The following is an 18,097-nucleotide window of genomic DNA, read 5'->3' on the forward strand; positions in this document are numbered from 1 at the left end:
CATCTCAAAATCACACTTTTATAATGAAAAAGTACAGACATACTTTTCACTACATTCATGCAGCTACTTAATGAGAATTTACAAGTAAATGGAATACCTTTTCCTTTGAATGAATAAATGTCTCTAGTACAAAGGAAGTGCTTAACTGGAAAAAAAAATATCGCACCATTAATTACAGAATGCCTGAATCAAAATGTAAACAAGGTAAAATTTAAAATAAGCATGACATACTTTTGAAGTACTTACCTTTGCTGTCATCAGGGAAACCGCTTTTGGATCTGGTAGTGTGCTTGGGATGCTACTACATAACTGCCACATAAACCTAGAGTCAGTAATTTTATTTGTTAATTAAAATAAATAATGAAAATCTGCAAGAAGAAAAGAAGCATTAATATTACACTTTTTAAGAACAACTTACCCAAAATATGTATGTTCAAAAATGTTCTTGTCTTGAAGAAACTGCATGTTATCATGCCATATCCACTGAAGAAAAAATGCTAACATCAGATACAAGAAAGCAGTTTATTTCACTACATAAGCATGATTTTAAGAATATTTAAACGCTTGCCATGGCTAAGAAAACACATTTTTTTCTTACGAAAAACCATTTCTGGAAACATTTTCTTTATTTTAAAGGATTGGCTCAAAGTTGTTTTATTTGTACTATAGCGAGTATTAGTTTTGCCTGCCATACAACTGCAGAACAGAGCTCAGAACCTTCTCCTCTTTCTGTGATCTCATTTTTACAACTTAATTACTCACATTTTTAGGCTGAAATTTTGAGAACTGGTCCAACACATTATAAAAGAACCACAGTTTAAGACCATATTTTGATGTCTGCGATAGTGTAATAACTTAAAAAACAAAAAAACTCTCTTAACACATAGTTTCACTAATTGAGATCAGTTAGACTTTCCAGCAGCCTAACTAGGTACATCTGAATCATAGAATCATAGAATCATTGAGGTTGGAAAAGACCTCTAAGATCATCGAGTCTAACCGTCGACCCAACACCACCATGCCCACTAAACCATGTCCCTAAGTGCCTCATCTACACATCTTTTAAATACCTCCAGGGATGGGGACTCAACCACTTCCCTGGGCAGCCTGTTCCAATGTTTAACCACTCTTTCAGTAAAGAAATTTTTCCTCACGTCTAATCTAAACCTCCCCTGGCGCAACTTGAGGCCATTAAGTTCTGACCCAAAACCTGATGAGCTCCGTGCACTTTTGATAAATTCTTAAAGAGTAAGATTCGACTCTCCATCACTGACCAGGAAAGGGTTTCATGCCAGGTCCCCCCGTTCCTCTGTCCAAAATGATGTTTTTGACCAAAGCTGTTTGTAGCATTTTTCACATAAAAATAGTTTAAAAGCTTAACTCTGATAAAATCTATTATTATTTTTAAGACTAAGAAGGATAAAAAGCACGATCTGATTTGCTGGCTAGGGATGAAGAGTCTTTTTAAGGTAAGAACCTAACATGTGACAGATGATAAAGCAATGTTTCTGGCCAGAGGGAAGAGGGAAACTGGCTTTTCAGGTGATAAAAAGGGAGAAGAATGTCTTACAAATCCCATATTAGGGATACATCAAGCACAGTGAGATCCCTAGTGAAATACTCTGCTCCTGTGTGCTGCCTTTTCCAATTCGTCAGACCATCTTGATATATATCAAGATATATATCCTCAGTATCTTGATATAAATAGCCAAATATCCTAAGAGCAGCCCTCATCACTGAGGAGAACAGGGAGATGTAGCTGTTACTGGGTTTTGTTTCCCCTACCCCTTTTACTAACACCTGGGCTACTCTGTGACTACGGGGAGGAAAGGATCCTTTTCTGACTGATGCTCCTGATCATAAGCACAAATAGTCACCATCTTGTATTGCTTTCACTTAGAATTTCCCACTAGCAAAAGTGCTAGTTTTCCACTAGCAAAAGTGAAAACAGCTGGAACTGTTCTCTTACTCTGTCCCCCCCTCAAAGCAATAAGCTGCTGAGAAACTGAAGGATGAAAAAAATGGCGGTTAATGAGAATATTTGCTGTAATACTGCAACTGTTCAGAAAATGTTGATAAGCACTCACAAAACCCAAACAAACAGTGCTCTACCGTTTTTTACAAATATGAAGCAGAATGATTCAGATACCTGAACTAAAAAATACAGGACAGAATGAGAAAAAGTCTAAAATTTACATACAGTGGAAACCTTAATTTACTTCCTATCAAACAACATTCTTCTAAGGAAGACAGCTAAATGAAAGGATTGTCATCTTATTGATTTAAATTTTATTTGCTTTCCTATGTTTATTCTGATTCCTGATTTGTTTAGGATTTCCTATAGTACTTTAAAATTGGTGTTAAAACAAATCAACTTGTACCTCCAGCAATTCTGATGAAACATCAAATTTGTAGTCTTTGCCATTTTCCTCCTCTGGTTCCATCCGTTTATAAAACAGCATGTAAGCGCTGTGCGTCTTTAAGAAAAAAACATCTGTATAATTTTTGCTTTGAGAGATAAATCATTAAAGTAGAAATATAATCACATAACAAGTGTTTGGAAGAGAAATACCTTTTCAAAGGAGAAGTCCATAAATTTATCAGTAACGGAATCGTAAGTTTTTGTCTGTCAAAAAGAAAGTAAAACCATTAATTACAAGCTTTTTTTAATAGCCTGGAAATCAACAGTTTGACATAAACGTGCAAGCAAACTATTTCAGGACATTTGCAGAGAGGCTGCTGACAATTTATTTCTTGCTCAAAGTAGTCTTCTTTCTTTTTTTCTTCTACAGTGGCCTATTCTGATTTTTCAAAGTTGCTATGCAATATTGTGACCTGTATCTCATGCAATTTCCCATCTCATCCATCTCATTGACACCTCTTCTTTTTCGGCACCTAAAGGTATTTTATCCATTTGCCAAACAAGATGATTTTTTGTTTTATTTCTGCTATTCTCTTTATCAGACAAGAGGATTTTTCTTATTCACAGAACTGTTTTAGTAAGATACTGCATTATTAATAATGTGTTTTATATAATGATTGTCCTGGTTTCGGCTGGAATAGAGGTAGTTTTCTTCCTAGCAGCTGGTATGGTGCTGTGTTTTGGATTTAGGATGAGAACAATGTTGATAACACACTGATGTTTTAGTTGTTGCTAAGTCGTGCTTACACTAATCAAGGAGATCTCAGCTTCTCACGCCCTGCCAGCTCCTAGCAGCGTATGGTGCTGTGTTTTGGATTTAGGATGAGAACAATGTTGATAACACACTGATGTTTTATATAACCTGGTTTCGGCTGGAATAGAGGTAGTTTTCTTCCTAGCACCTAGCATGGTGCTGTGTTTTGGGTTAAAAAAAAATTATTATTATTTTCCCTTCCTTCTCTGTTCTATTAAACTGTCTTTATCTCAACCCACAAATTTTACTTTTTTTTCCTCCCCCCCCAATTCTCTCTCCCATCCCACTGGGGGCAGGGGGATTGAGCGAACAGCTGCGTGGTGTTTAGTTGCCTGCTGGGTTAAACCACACCACTGATATATAATTATAAAAAGTGATCAATTCAAGCATAACCTGAGAACATTTGAGTGTCGTTCAACAGTTATTTGTATTAATACTGTGTAAAAATATTCAGACTGATGTCAAAGGGCAGCAGGCTGATCCGAAAGACAAAGCTGATACTGTATTGAAAAACCTTGCACTACTGAAAGCAAACATCAACTTAAGAAATTCTAGCTTCTTACAATAAAAGGAACAAGCAAAACTATTCAAGCCTGTAGATCCATTAGCTTGAAAATCACTTACTAATATCAGAGCTCAAACCTTCCTGCTGAACAGCAGCATAGCTGTACACAGATTTGACAGGTTTTTAGTTCAGTTCTGTCACCAATGAAAAAGGATGTGACCATAAGAGGTTCACAGACCAGAATCTGGAAATTACTGACACAAGGCATAGACAAAGATCAAAAAGCCCTGTTTTTCCAGAATAAGCTTGAAGTAATTATTCCTTCAGTCAACAGTCTGAGCTACAAAACCATCTAAGCGAAGGATTCCTAAATTAGTTGCATACTCACTTTTTTATAAGTAAATAAATAATATGATGGTACAAAGCAGATATAGTGAAGAAATACCTCTTCTTTGGAAAGACACTTCACTAATTCATTCCGATTCATGAGCAATACCTACGCTATACTTCTGACACCTGTCTTTTAAAACTCCATAAAAATATTTGGATTCATATTCACAAACTAAATAATATGATAGTTGGTACAGGAGAAATTAAGACCCTTCTCCTTTATCGGCTTAACTTCTGTTCTACAGAGTGTGGAAAAACTAGAAAGCTTGCATTACCAGCTTGCAAGCAGTCTAACTTTGCCAAGTCTTTCATCCCCCAAAGGAGGGGGAGACCCTTTGAAGAGATTGATGGTGGAAGAACAGCTATCTTAAGATAAACATAGGATAAAGTATCACTTGCACAACAAAGATGTCACAAGTTTAATAAAACCCAGCTAACACTTCTAACTGTTTCATATGCATTCACGACAGATGGCAGACCAAAGGTGAACACTATGGAATCCTTCATGAAAGTCTTCAGAACAGATACGGTAATGGTTGAACAAGACAAAAATAAAAATCATAACTTACAGTCATTTCTCCACCAAAACATTCTGAAGCAAGCTGGGCAGAATCAAACGGTTTTACTTCAGCATCATTGAAAAGATACCTGTAAAACAATGATTCTTCAGATTTAAGTATTCCTATTAATTTCTAATGTCTTGTTTGAATCACAGCAAACTAAAAACTGATCCCAAAAGTGACTTCCTTTCAGTAAGATCAGGAAGTCAGCATTTCAATAGTTTATGGTTTTTCTTTGTATCAAGAGACACATCATTTTCCTCATTTTTCCATCCTGACTCTGGTACAGATAGGGTTTTAATGCAGCTAAGAAGATATGCCTTTTCCTTTTCAATCTGAGTGAAATGGAAATCAAAATTAAAAAGAGGAGAATCATTCCATGTAACAGTAGAACTGAAACTGGAAGGAGGCAGAGAAGATGGTACACTGTTATGGATTCCCTTTGGAGCAGGGATTGGGGCACGAGTTAGAACTGTTTCAAAAATGCTCCACCTAGCTGTTCTAGAGAACAGGAATAGAGGAAATCTTGTCTCCTATTCCAGGGCCTCAGCTGAGAATCTGAGATATGACATCCATAAACGACAGGCAGAGAGCGTTCCCTGCTTTCTTAAGTCACCTAGCAAGATCCTCCCTCCTTTCCATGCCCACGTCTCATCCCTTTCCCAGGCTACTTTTCCCAACTTTTTCTTCCTCTTCACAACCATAATATGCCCAATGTATGCAGAAGTTTCCAAATTAGAAATGGGATGTCATAGTTAAAAAAAGAAAAAAAAAGAAAAAATATTATTTAAAAAAGAAAATAGTGCATAGCATTTATTCATCTATCTATCACTTATGTGTAAGAAGATCCTGTCTCTTTTTTTAATCTTTGAAAAGAAGGGCTAGAAAAATAAATGCTGTCAAATATTCCAGTACATCACTGTAAATTGCATCTAGGAGGAGCTGGCCAATAGGAAAAGATCATCAGCCAGATAAACTTTAAAATCAAATGTGAAAACAATTCCACATATAAAAAGCACAGTAAGTACAGATTTAGATAACCTAGGTATTACAACATCATTTCTGCCACACAGGATGCAACGAGTTTAAAGTGAAGAAAAATTCAAATTGTTGTTTCGCTGAAAATGGACACAATGAAAAGGACCGAATTCCACAATCATAAATGTAGCTGTGTGCTCGTCAAAGGTAACAACCAGATTTTGTGAAGGACAATCTATTAAATCTTACTATTCATTTCTACAGATAAAATAAGAGTCATTGATATTCAGGCCAAGCAACAAGCATTGGCTGTAATGTGAGGCTAGCATGGCATTCTCCTGCTGCCCCTGTGTCCAAGGCACTCCACAACTATTTCAGCTACAACAAACAAACTGATAAATTAATGTACTTAGACCTATCAAATTCCTACATCTTGTGCTTCTGAGGGGAACCTACAGCACATATCTCCTATATAACTGCATCTGACAAAGTCAACAAGTTTTGGTTATTTAAACATAAGGAATTATAAAATTTTGTTTTGCTTAACTCACCATTTGTTGTTTTTGTAAGCGTGGGGATTGACTATATCTCTGATAAAACTGTAGTAATGTCCACCATCTGCTGTTCCTGTATGAACCGTTACGCCTATCAGATCATATTCGTAACTTTCAGTTTCTTTCAAATATTCACCATCTTCCTTAAAACCTGAAGTAGTTTAATACAATATTTAATCAGTTATTTCCTAAAAAACTGAACTTCAGTATTACACATTTCCTGTAGCTGCACTTAAATTTCTTTTCAGCACTCCACAATGACGACAGCCAGAAACTCCATACCCAGAACAAGGAGCACAGATCCCAACTCTTGTGAAAGCTACAGCTTTTTTTGCAAAGCATCACTAGTGAAGAGATCAGGACTAATAACTAAGTTATTCCAAGTTAGCACATCTTATTTATGATGACAGTTAGTCAGCCATTTGCTGAAGTTCACGTATTACCCTGCAAAATCAAAACAGGCCAATGATAAACTGTATGTAACTATTGGTAATTTCTCTCATACTTTAAAAACCAATTTAAGAATAATTCAAATTGAACATTATATGAAAAGAAAAATAATTGGCTGGTTTTCTCATATTAAATAACATACGTGACTTTGGGAATATAGGTTGATTAAAACGTATGTTTGATTTTATTTTCTTAAAAAGAAAATCACTAATTGTTTGCATACATTATGCATACAGAAAGTGGTATGCAGATGAAAGAGACAAAGCCTGTTGAATACATTTTATGAGGCATACCTTCTTTTCTGTCATTTTTTCCCATGAGGAAATCTTCAGTGTAAGGTGTCATATCCAAACGTAAGGGGAATGAAAAATGCGTATTGACTTTCTCCTTCATCATGGTTACCATATTAAATGTGTATCTCATTGTGTTGAAGCTTAAGATACGAGGTAGTTTCTTAAAACATGCCCTGAAGGATTAGAAATAATCACGATTTACAAAAGCTTAGTAGGTAGAATTGTATTTTCACCAAGATTTTAACATAAAATTGGAAATCTGTTGCTAAGTCACATAAACATAAAATTCAGCTATCATAATGCCCTAGAGCAGGGCAGTCTAACTGGCAGCAGAAAGGTCAAATTTAGCCTACTGAACAATTCCATTTAGCCTATCATCGTGTCTTGGAAGAAACATCAAATTTGTTCATACGGTACAAATGACAGTTTTCTAGAATGGTATCGTAAAATGAGTCAGGAACGAATTTAACAATGCAAATCTCCTCATTAGACGGAGCTACTATCTTGTAACTGACAAGTTTCAATACAGAACGTATCTTGTATTAAATCTCATAAACTTCACATTAATGGTTTTAAAGTAGGTTACTCTTTCACCCACGTCATTTATAACAGCTACAAAAACAACTGTGAGGTTTTTCATCTCTAACAAAGAAATTTGTTAGTTGCAATATAAAGACAATACAAAATTTTTTTGTAGCTTTCTCTTTATTAGCAGACTACTTAAAATACGGAAACATTTTTAAAACTACCAATGTTAATTAAGAAATTTGGGGCTATGTATGAAACCTAAGCAATTATCCTGCATAATGAATAACGCAAGTACTGAACAAAAACTGAAAGAATTTGATCTTTTAAAAATGGGAAAAACAACAGATTTCAAAAGGTACTAATTAAAAATTTCTTTTTATTTACATTAAAAAAGGTCATGCACATTTTGCTGTCTAGATGATCTTTTTCTAAGGTACCTAATATTCTATGTTTTGGAAATTAGATTTCTTAGTTATGTGCTCATTTGCACAAGGACCACAACCTCATAGGCCCACACAGTAGCGAACTGAATGAAACCACAGTCCCGTTTCATCTAAAGGATTACCCTGATTCAAATAGTAATTTCAGTAATTTATTAAAAAGAAACATTAGAAATGTTTATTTATTCTTAACAATACCTTTTTTCAGCCCGCACTTTCTTCCCACAATGAGAACATGTATACATGTTGTCACCTTCCAAGGTATCTTTAATAGTTACTTCATCAAGAGATTCCTACACATAATAAGCAAAAAAAGAAGGAACTTAGGTTTATCTTAGATATTTGTATCTTGTGCTTACATGGTGTGCTTTACAAATCCCTCTCTCTCAATCTTACAGTAAGTTTAATTAACATTTCCGTAAGTTATGAAATAAAGGTGGTCAAAGGCACCAGAATGTTTGCAAAAAGAGCATGCAACTGAACTAAGAGAAGAGTTTGACATTGTTACAGAAAAACCAGTTCCTAACTCAAACACAAAATTAAGGAACCAATTGAGAAAAATAGTACTCAATATTCCAAGCTGTCGCAAAGAATTCAAGTGCTTTAAATTCAAATTCCCAGTGTGGGGATTAATAGTTGTTTAAAAAACTCGAAAGCCTAAAATAATTTTGGTCTAAGTTTTAAACTAACTTAAGAAGCAATAGTACGTGTATACATAAAGTCTTTTGACATTTACAATTCTCTCATATAAAACACGGCCGTAGCATTTTTCAAAACACAGGAGGGAGTAAGTGATTACTGACTATAACATAGTCTTTAGTCAACTCCAAATGGCACCAGCTGATAGCATGTTGCATTGAAAAGATGAAAAAATTCGACCAAATTACGTAGTAATATCAACCTAGAAATACAGCAAAACGAGAGTACAGATACAGAAAGCATCAACATATTCAACAGCGTATGGTACGGTCTTTTATACTTGACCGCACCCATTTGTAATTGTGATCTATGGTACACGTCTCAGCCTGGCATTACTTACATAAATATTCTTCATATCTGCCACCTGGCATCTTACTGTATAGAACTCTTCAGCAGTCTGACTTACATGCTCACAGTCCTAAATCACAGCAATGAAAGAGAAAAGCAATGAAATAACTGTTTTGAGAGGTTAAAAAAAAAATCTTGGAAAGATAAGGATAGGGAAAGAATACTTACCAAAGAAACAACATTGTTTGTGATAACACCTCCAAACAAACTTTTCACTGTATTTTTCTGTGAATGAATGAATAAATTCTGTCAAGGAAATTTGAGCAAATCCATAAGTTTTCAAGCTCCCCTTTTGCTCCCTCTTAATAACTCACCAGTTCTGGAGACATTTCTTCTATTTTTGTTATGAGGTCAGTGAAGAATTCAGTCATATCTTTCTGCTCTCCAGTGTTCAGTGGCTGCTTATCCATGGTATAGGTTTTACAGAAAGGCCTTGGATTGTATGCCTTACATTCACTTTCCTTTAGGTAAGAAAATCAAGCAAAACAAATCAACGCAAATCCTTATATTTTGAAGTGACACAGATATACCAAACATACATATACAAACGTCTATTTAAAAAATGACATACTTTTGGATACAATATCTCCATATGCCTATTAGGCAACAAAGCTGTTTAAGTGCTTAAATGCTTCTGAAGAAATGTGAAGCAGTTCTAAACTAACTGATTATCATTATTATGATATTCGTTATTAAAATATCACTCGTAAAATATTATTACATTATATTTAATAAATATTTAGTTAAATGAATCATTAAAATACAAGAACTTGGCTGAAGATGTGACACATCCAGTTTCTGCAGATACAAAATATGGTATGAGGAATATCAGCCTGTATTTATGTATTTCTGGACATTACTGACTTAAATCTTGACAACTGCTTAATTCTCATTCAGACTTCTCTATGGTGTAAAACTGTATCATCTAGTTCTCAACTGCATGTGTTCGGTCAGAGAAAAGAATTTGCAGTAGAAAGCAATTCTTTAGAATACACTGCCTTGCACACTGGGAATGCAGAACTTATTTACAGTAGAAGGAACTTTGTTCTTCTAAACAATGATATACATACTATTTTCTTTTAAGGATGTGTGGCAAGACAGTGCTTCCTGTAAATATTACCTTTTTTGGAATAAAGCCTTTCTTCAAGACTTTAACAATGGTAAATCTTCGTATGATTTTATGTTCCTATATTATTTTATGCTTATGTAAATACCTAGATTTATTTTTTTCTATTATTCATGGCAGGCACTACATGCCTAAATTCCTTTCCTCTATTTGTCTTCAAAGTGGGTATGAATTTCTTTCACAAAAGCCAGTGCCAAGAACAAAAAGACTCAGCTCTCCTCACAGTTTTCTTTTTTCATTATTTCAGAAATGTTTCACTATTTTAAGAACCGTGAACACCTGTGAACTACCTCAATTTTGCTTGGTTCTGGAACTTCAAAATTTTTAATTGCTTTTTAATGCTTTATTTCAACACATTAACCTTTAAAATATTGGAGCAAGGAAAATGCAATGAACAAAAATAGTATTTTATTTTATCACCAGGGAAACTGGGACAAACAAATTGTTTCATGATTAAACGAAGAATCAAGCTCGAAGCCCTTTACATCAAGGTCCATGTGAAACAGAATGAGTGACAATGGTGTTGGACAGACACTCATGGCAGAGTGTTTGTTAAAATGAAGAAATAATTTATTGGGATCTTGGCATGGTGCTCCAAAACATCCTAACGGGACAGCCAGTTGGTGTTTGGTGGTGATGGAAGTCTGTTGCTACGGTCCTTGCAGTGGTAGCTTCAGTTAGACCTGGAGAGACTCCTCAAATCACCATTTTGCTACATTCTTATAATCCAGCTGGTAAAAGTCCTATGTGACCTCCCCTGCATCTGTATAATTCATTACTATTGATTCACCTTAACTACGTACAAAGTATCTCTTAAATATCTTAAATCCATACAAAAGACTGTCCTATGCAGTCATTTCTGCAGAAACAGTTTTTATCGATCATTTACAAAAATCAATTTGGAAACTGGTCTAGACACAGCAGAGGCAATAGTAGAACTGTCCCAGATTCCTACTGGGAGGGCTCCTGTAACAATCGAATACTTCATTGGGAAGGTACAGTCAATTTCCCAGTTTCAAATTGGTCCATTGTCTCAAGCCGCTCTATTACTGCATCCAAGGAGATGCCTGGCCAGGGAGCTCCTGGACCACTCAGAAATTTAGCAATGTAAGTGCACAGGGTGTCCACACAGGGCACAGCCCTGATACCCAGCTACATCACGACTGTAATTAAAAAGCAGACTAGATTTTCATACTTGAAACTCACTCATAACTGAAGTCCCATAGTTATGGTAAACATCCTGTGTTCACCTAAGCACTGATGTGCTGGGAGTAAAAGGTTTATATAAGTGAAAGATGCTCAGACTGTGGCACCTGAGCCTGATGTTCCCATATATTCACTTCACAAACATTTTTTTTAAGAACACAGTAGACAATCATTAACGTTTGAGAGCTGCTACTTGCTCATTATAGTCGGTGCCCAATATTAAAGCCTATCTTAGATTAGGATTTACACTGCCTCTTCGTGAAAACTATTATGCCAATGTTTGCTTAACTGATTTGCTGAATAACAGCTTTAAAGTGGGTAAAAACTGTTTCAGTTAAGACACTCATTTACAAAACTTAGGCACAATGGACTTAAGCTGCCAAGAATTTACACATAGAATGGTAACTACATTTTTCTTGCTTTTTTCTTTTTTTTTTTTTAGGAAAATAGGATACTTTATAAAATATCCTCTTTCGCACCTACCATTAAGTATGTAAACATTTTCTGGAGTTCTAGTAGAGTGGTCTTGTGTTTCATATCTTCCGAATACTAAAAGAAATTGATAAAAGAAGACTTTATCTTTTTGCTTATAACTTTCCAAAAACAGCCCTTAGAAAGATGAAACAATCATCTTTCTAAATAAAAAAACCAACCACTTTATTACGGACAATTAAGAAAACTGATTGTGTACAAGAACACACAGTACACTATTTTACACTTATATATAAAGCACTACCTACTCCTTTTTTTGGCATGTCAACCTTAAACCTAAGTCAAAAAGTAACTCTATTTTCTAAAAATTTACTGCAGCTGGAGGTTTTGGGAAGGTATTACAAAAGCCTACTATAGTAATTTAGGAATATTTTTTTTCAATTCATAGATATGTTGTGGTACCTTCTACACAATGCATTTCACGTGCAGACCAGCAGCTTCCCTCTTTTATATTTTTTTTCAATTCATAGATGTTGTGGTCGACCTTCTACACAATGCATTTCACGTGCAGACCAGCAGCTTCCCTCTTTTATATTATTTTTCAATTTTATTTATAAATGGCTAATTCTAGATGAATTAAGTGACAACTACCAATAACTTAATGATAACAAAAAATGATGAGGTCCCTGCCAATTAGGGTGTTTCACACATTTTTTTTTTCAATTCATAGATGTTGTGGTCGACCTTCTACACAATGCATTTCACGTGCAGACCAGCAGCTTCCCTCTTTTATATTATTTTTCAATTTTATTTATAAATGGCTAATTCTAGATGAATTAAGTGACAACTACCAATAACTTAATGATAACAAAAAATGATGAGGTCCCTGCCAATTAGGGTGTTTCACACATTATATATGCCCTGTTGATGTTAGGGACCAAAACGAAGTTTTCTCTTTTACAATAAATAGCTAGAAGTAATAATATTGTATTTCTGGAAGTTAACCAATGTATAATAATTTACAGGACTTGCTGTACTTCTGGTAGCATAAGATGCATGCTCTGGGACTTTATAAACATTCAAGAAGAATGACATTTATTCTAACAAAATGACAGATTAGGAGTTAAGAAACAACAGACAATTCACATAAACCCAAACTTGAATAAATCTAGTTGATAGCAACAGAAATATGAGTTTGAGAACACGTTTTATTACAATGCCACCTTAAGAACCTACTACATTACAAACGCATTTTAAAAAAAAAATCTTCACTTTAGACATCAGCAAAAGAATCCAACTGAACAAAAAGCAAACTAAAGTCCTGAAGAAATATTCTTTATCCAGAAGTCAGTCTTAAAAGTAAGTCTATACTTTATCAGCATTTGCACCGATTCTAAATCTAGACTTCCATGAAAATCCACACAATCCACACAACAACCCAAAGCATACCTTTGCAGTAAAGATTGCTTGTCTGGCCTCTGGTATCATGTACAGTTGCTGAATAGTGGATGCCAAGTAACATGTTGCTCCAAGATTAGTTAGACCCACAAATCTACATTCAGCGCGAACATCATCATGTGGCCAATAATCCCACTTGTAAGGTGCATGGGAAGCTGGAAAAAATATGAATCACACGTGCAGAAAAAAAATCAATTCAAAGTACAGTTCAATAAGACATAAATACAATTAAAAGCATTATGCTTACATTAATAAAATGCATCCTGTTTATGCATTCTACATTTACAGACATGAGCCAGACTGTACCTGCCCTTTAAGAAAATGTCCTATAGGTACATCAGGAAAATCACTTGGTACAGCGGCAAGCCATTCTAGACGCCACACTGCTTTGGGCTGCGAGTGATTTGCTGTGCTCTCCAAAGCACTATTCATGGCAAGCATCATCTCTTACGCTTATTCTAGTGGTAGTATTACACATAGTAACGGTCTTCCAGCCTCTACTTTTAAACTAAAGTTTGGTAAAACCACATAATGTTTTCATCATCAAGAGCATCCATAAATTCTAAACATTGGCTGCTATGCATTTTTTTTTTTAATACATAATAAAGGTAGGGGTTTTTTAATAATACAAGCCAACCACAGCTCTCTCACAACACTTGCGCTGCCTAAACCACCGAGAACACACTTAAAACCGATAACATAACACTTACAGGCTCCCAAACGTATACCAGTCATTCCCCCAGCACAAAAATTGCTCATAATTGCTACTACCCATTCCCATGCACCCCTTTGTCACACTGAAAGAAAGCAAAGCAGTCTCTGCACCCAGAGACTCAAGTTAGGGAGCCTTCCCTTCACATAACAAAACACAGATTTGGTATCAGAGATAACCACACATGAAGCGAGACCTTTCTTTTCAGAAGAGAAGCTCGATTCAGAATCACATCTACTACAATGGATGCCAGGCTAGCAAAAGATCTTTTTGACCAGTACAAAAGACGGATAGATGCTTATCAGAGAAAAGACACAAAAGTGCAGTGAAATAAAGTGCTTGGCTATACACAAGCTTGAATAAACTTGGGAACAGTTTTTACAGGAAGAGAAAGAATGGTTTTCCTTGCACTTCAAAGCTATATATACACCAAAAGAATCTGCAATCTACAAGAAAAATAGGGGTAAGCAAGAAGTGAATTGCCTAGAGAATCAGACTGAAAAGACATTTTCTTTTCCTGTAAGTTTTCTATTCCTCTATATTTCATACCAGATGTAGCAATCTATTTCTTACACAGCATGGCACTAGACAAGCTCGGCAAGTCTGACAGACTCTTCTGAATAAGCCTTGTTCGGATATGGCTGCCAAGAAATCGGAAGAATGGGAAAGTTCTCCTCATCTGCCAGTCAAGAAGATGGTAACCAGACTAGGCAAACCATTTGTAAGTGATTAGTACTGCTTCTAGACACTGACAGGCTTCTCTTTCTAGCATCCCACACAGGAGAATGGAAAGGGGAATTAATCATTTGAGCTGCAGAGGCAACTAGATGACACAAGCACTAAATTACAGAGGAACTAATCCAGTGTCCAAAGAAATTCACTGCAGCCTATCTTCCTTGGTATGCAAGAAGTTTGGCACAAAAACTTGCAATGCCTCTAGCTTTGCTGTTCATCCCCAAGGATATCATTCTCCAAAAAGGTAGAGTGTCCTACAAATAATTCAGCACCTCTCTTGAAGTATATGTTCAGATATATAGAAGAAAAGCAAAAAAGTAGTCTGGATTTATTTTACAATCCACAAAAGCTATGTGGGTTCAAGATTTAAATTTTAAATCCTTAATTTTTTTGTCAAAGATTAAAGGCTCATTAAGGATTCTTCTCAATTCATACTACCAGCTCTAAATTCAGGAAACTATTTGGCATCCTCTGAATAGATCCTTACATCTTCAGAGACCAGACCCGCAAGACGTTCTGTTGCACAATAAATAATTGTAATCTTACTTTTGGCATTGGCATCAAAACAACTATTAGCCCTGCAGCTTCAAGTAGGGAAGGAAAGAGTTTTAATTCTCCTGTTTCAACAAATCTCAGTGGCGTGACCTCATGTTACCTGGTTACATTGGGCTAATTAGCCAGTTGAAACAAAGCTCTCCTCCATGTTTAACCTCCTAAAGAGAGTAATTAGCATGGCAGAAGAACATTCCCTTCCTTAACCGAAATCCTTAAATTGCAACATCTTAATTCACCTGCTCTGATGTAAGGACTCAGCATCTATCACTCTGCTTATAGCTCATCAAGTTGTAACTACAAAGAAGTCAGAAGACTTCTTTATACTTCATGAGAACAGTTGGGAGTATCTTCCTCCTATTTCAATCTGACAAAGGGCTTTCAGAAATTTGACAAGGAATTTCTCAGGAAGAGCCTGTTTTCTCCACCCTGGGATTTTTAAGCGACTGTCTTCATTTTCATAATAATAGCTTTCCTTCTTCCATATGAATCTTAACTAGAAAGGTAAATTTGAGCCTCATTTATGCCTATCATCTTTATTGCTCACTGTCATTACAGAAATCAGCCTCTTCTCAGGAAGAGCTAGGGAAACCTGTAACCAAACTTGCAATATTCACATTCTATTTTAAGCAAACTAAAACTGAATTTCTTCCTCTTCAAATGGCCATGCATTTCTCTATATTCCACCTTCTGATCATGCTTCTGCTCCAAACACAACATCAGACACTATCTTAAACTTCCCGGAAAGCAAAGCAGCTGGTCTTGTTTCCCTCCTTTGAACTGAATGTTTTTATTAGGCTTGGTCTTTAAAGAAAGCAAAACTCCAAAACACTGCAAGAAATTTTATGAACAACAGAGGGTATCTAAAACCCCTCTTCAGTAAGATCAGAGTCTGCATTAATTGTTAGCCCTCCCTGTTGAGAAAAGCGAGGAGAAAAGTCAGCTGACATCAGCTACTTAGCAGTTCATTTCCTACGGTATCATTTGCTGAAAATGCATGAAGGCATCCCTATGTCTTCAGTTAAAAACACTGTATCTGTGAAGTAGAAAAAAGCACGCAAGTCATTCTCTTCTTCCATCCCTCAATGAAGGGAGCTACGTTAGTGGACACTTTAAAGAAAAATGCTGCTGCAGTTAAAACTTTACTACAACTACTTTACATTATTCATACTAGTAGAAGTCTGAAGAACAGTATACAGTTGTACATTTTAATAGGACTGCCAGAACAGAGTCTTAGTAACATCATTTTTAATTAGAACCCTACTTTTTTTTTGTCCCAAGGAAAATATACTAGATATCCTTTAATAAGATATTTTCTTTTTTAAAATTTTACTTTCTTTTGCTGCATTAAATTAAAGCCATCTCTTAAGAGCATCCTAGCTTCAATCAGTTAGGAGTGTGAGAAAAAATGGTAGAATAACAGAGACAGCAATTGGTGAGACTAGAGGACAACTGTGCAAGTGGCAGGATCGAAAATTTCTCCAATGAACCACAAAACTAAAACATTAAAACCAAGGACAGGATGGAAATCTGTAATATTTTCCTTAATGTTTCGCCTAAGAAGAACGGAGAGACAGGCCTAAGACTAAGATTTTTTAAAAGAGATTACAGAGATAAGCGAAGTGGAAAAAAATCCAGTTTTAAGAATCTGTGGATCACATCAATGCAATTAGATGACTTTAAACAAATGAGGTATCGGAAGTCGTGTGTCAGTTGCGCACCAGAAAGAGACAATGGCACTCTGTCAGTTGTAATAAAATTAACATTCATGAAACAGAGATACACTGAGTACGGAGCAGGAGCACAGAGCAGATCGCTCTGGAGAACTCAGGAAGGAACAACCAACCTAGAGAAGAGTATTTGGAAGAAAGTAACAACTTCGGTTAAGTGTTATGGAAAACCTCAGCACCTAGGCATTACTGGGATTTGGAGTGAGAAAAATACTAACTGTAAAAAATGAATGATCGCACCCGGACAAAGAGAGAGAGCCTCAGCAGCCGAAGATGTACTCGCAGCAAACAGAAATATCAGACATTTTCATAAAACATATTCTTCATAATATTTTCCCTGAACATAGGAGACTTTGGAGGCTTTTTAGAAGGCCCCAGGCATGTGAGTACAGAACACAAAACATTATTACGATCAGATTTCTCTGTCACTTCCTGAATTGCAAGGCACTAAATCAATTCCATAGATTATAATAAATTACAGATCCTCAGGTTACAGGAATTTAAACTGGGCATGTGAAAGGAAATCTATCAAGCTAAAAATGCATAATGAGAATTTGCAAATCAAAAGATAAAATATTAACTAACTTCAAATTTTGGTAATTTACATATTATACATAGGAATTAAGTTTCCAAAACACAGGAAGCATGAAAGCCAAGATGCATAACAAAATTGTATTAGCACTGTATGCAGACATCTGGGTACAGACTGAAGTCAACTACAAAGATATTAGAGACTCTGAAAACGTGACAGTGCTGTTAATAGCCAATGCATCTACAGTACCTCAGTGGGGTTTATATACCGTGGTTTACGTATAAACATACCATGTTTCTTCATGTTAGAATGGGAAAACAGAAATTAAAATCCAGCACAAGCCAATGAAACATGTAAAATGCACTCTAACAATGTTATTTATGTGTCGGTGCTGTTTAACAGGACCATGTACTTTAAATAACCCATATTTAAGAACAGATGATCTGAAAATTATACATGGGATTAAATCCACTCATTTGCTAGGTGAGCAAAAGATGCCTATACCTGCTGTGTGACACTACCGTAAGTGATGGTGGATACGTAGTAGAGCTACAAAGCAGAACTTTAAGAGCAGTGCTAGTGGCAACAATGTCTTACTTCATTACTACTTTTGGAAAGTGGGACTACTCAGTTTAAGTCTAAAAATATTCTGCGTCACCTTCACATTTCCCTGTTTCTACCTATGCATTATCA

The 18,097-nt window shown here is 35.7% G+C and overlaps 1 protein-coding gene across 1 annotated transcript in view; it reads right to left on the reverse strand.

Moving 5' to 3' along the window:
* USP34 (ubiquitin specific peptidase 34) overlaps positions 1-18,097 on the reverse strand; it is a 124,490-nt gene that overhangs the window by 28,631 nt on the left and 77,762 nt on the right. Inside the window, exons 42-55 of the mRNA XM_019472921.1 lie at positions 13,135-13,298; positions 11,737-11,802; positions 9,236-9,382; positions 9,090-9,146; positions 8,914-8,991; positions 8,073-8,167; positions 6,907-7,079; positions 6,161-6,314; positions 4,641-4,719; positions 2,573-2,626; positions 2,382-2,477; positions 419-483; positions 247-322; positions 98-145 (exon numbers count right to left, since the gene is read on the reverse strand). Coding sequence (XP_019328466.1) covers positions 98-145; positions 247-322; positions 419-483; positions 2,382-2,477; positions 2,573-2,626; positions 4,641-4,719; positions 6,161-6,314; positions 6,907-7,079; positions 8,073-8,167; positions 8,914-8,991; positions 9,090-9,146; positions 9,236-9,382; positions 11,737-11,802; positions 13,135-13,298 — 1,352 coding nt within the window. The remainder of the gene's footprint in view (positions 1-97; positions 146-246; positions 323-418; positions 484-2,381; positions 2,478-2,572; positions 2,627-4,640; positions 4,720-6,160; positions 6,315-6,906; positions 7,080-8,072; positions 8,168-8,913; positions 8,992-9,089; positions 9,147-9,235; positions 9,383-11,736; positions 11,803-13,134; positions 13,299-18,097) is intronic.

Source organism: Aptenodytes forsteri, unplaced genomic scaffold (assembly GCF_000699145.1).
Source record: "Aptenodytes forsteri isolate BGI_AS27 unplaced genomic scaffold, ASM69914v1 Scaffold5, whole genome shotgun sequence".
In the NCBI taxonomy this organism is placed as follows: Eukaryota; Metazoa; Chordata; class Aves; order Sphenisciformes; family Spheniscidae; genus Aptenodytes; species Aptenodytes forsteri.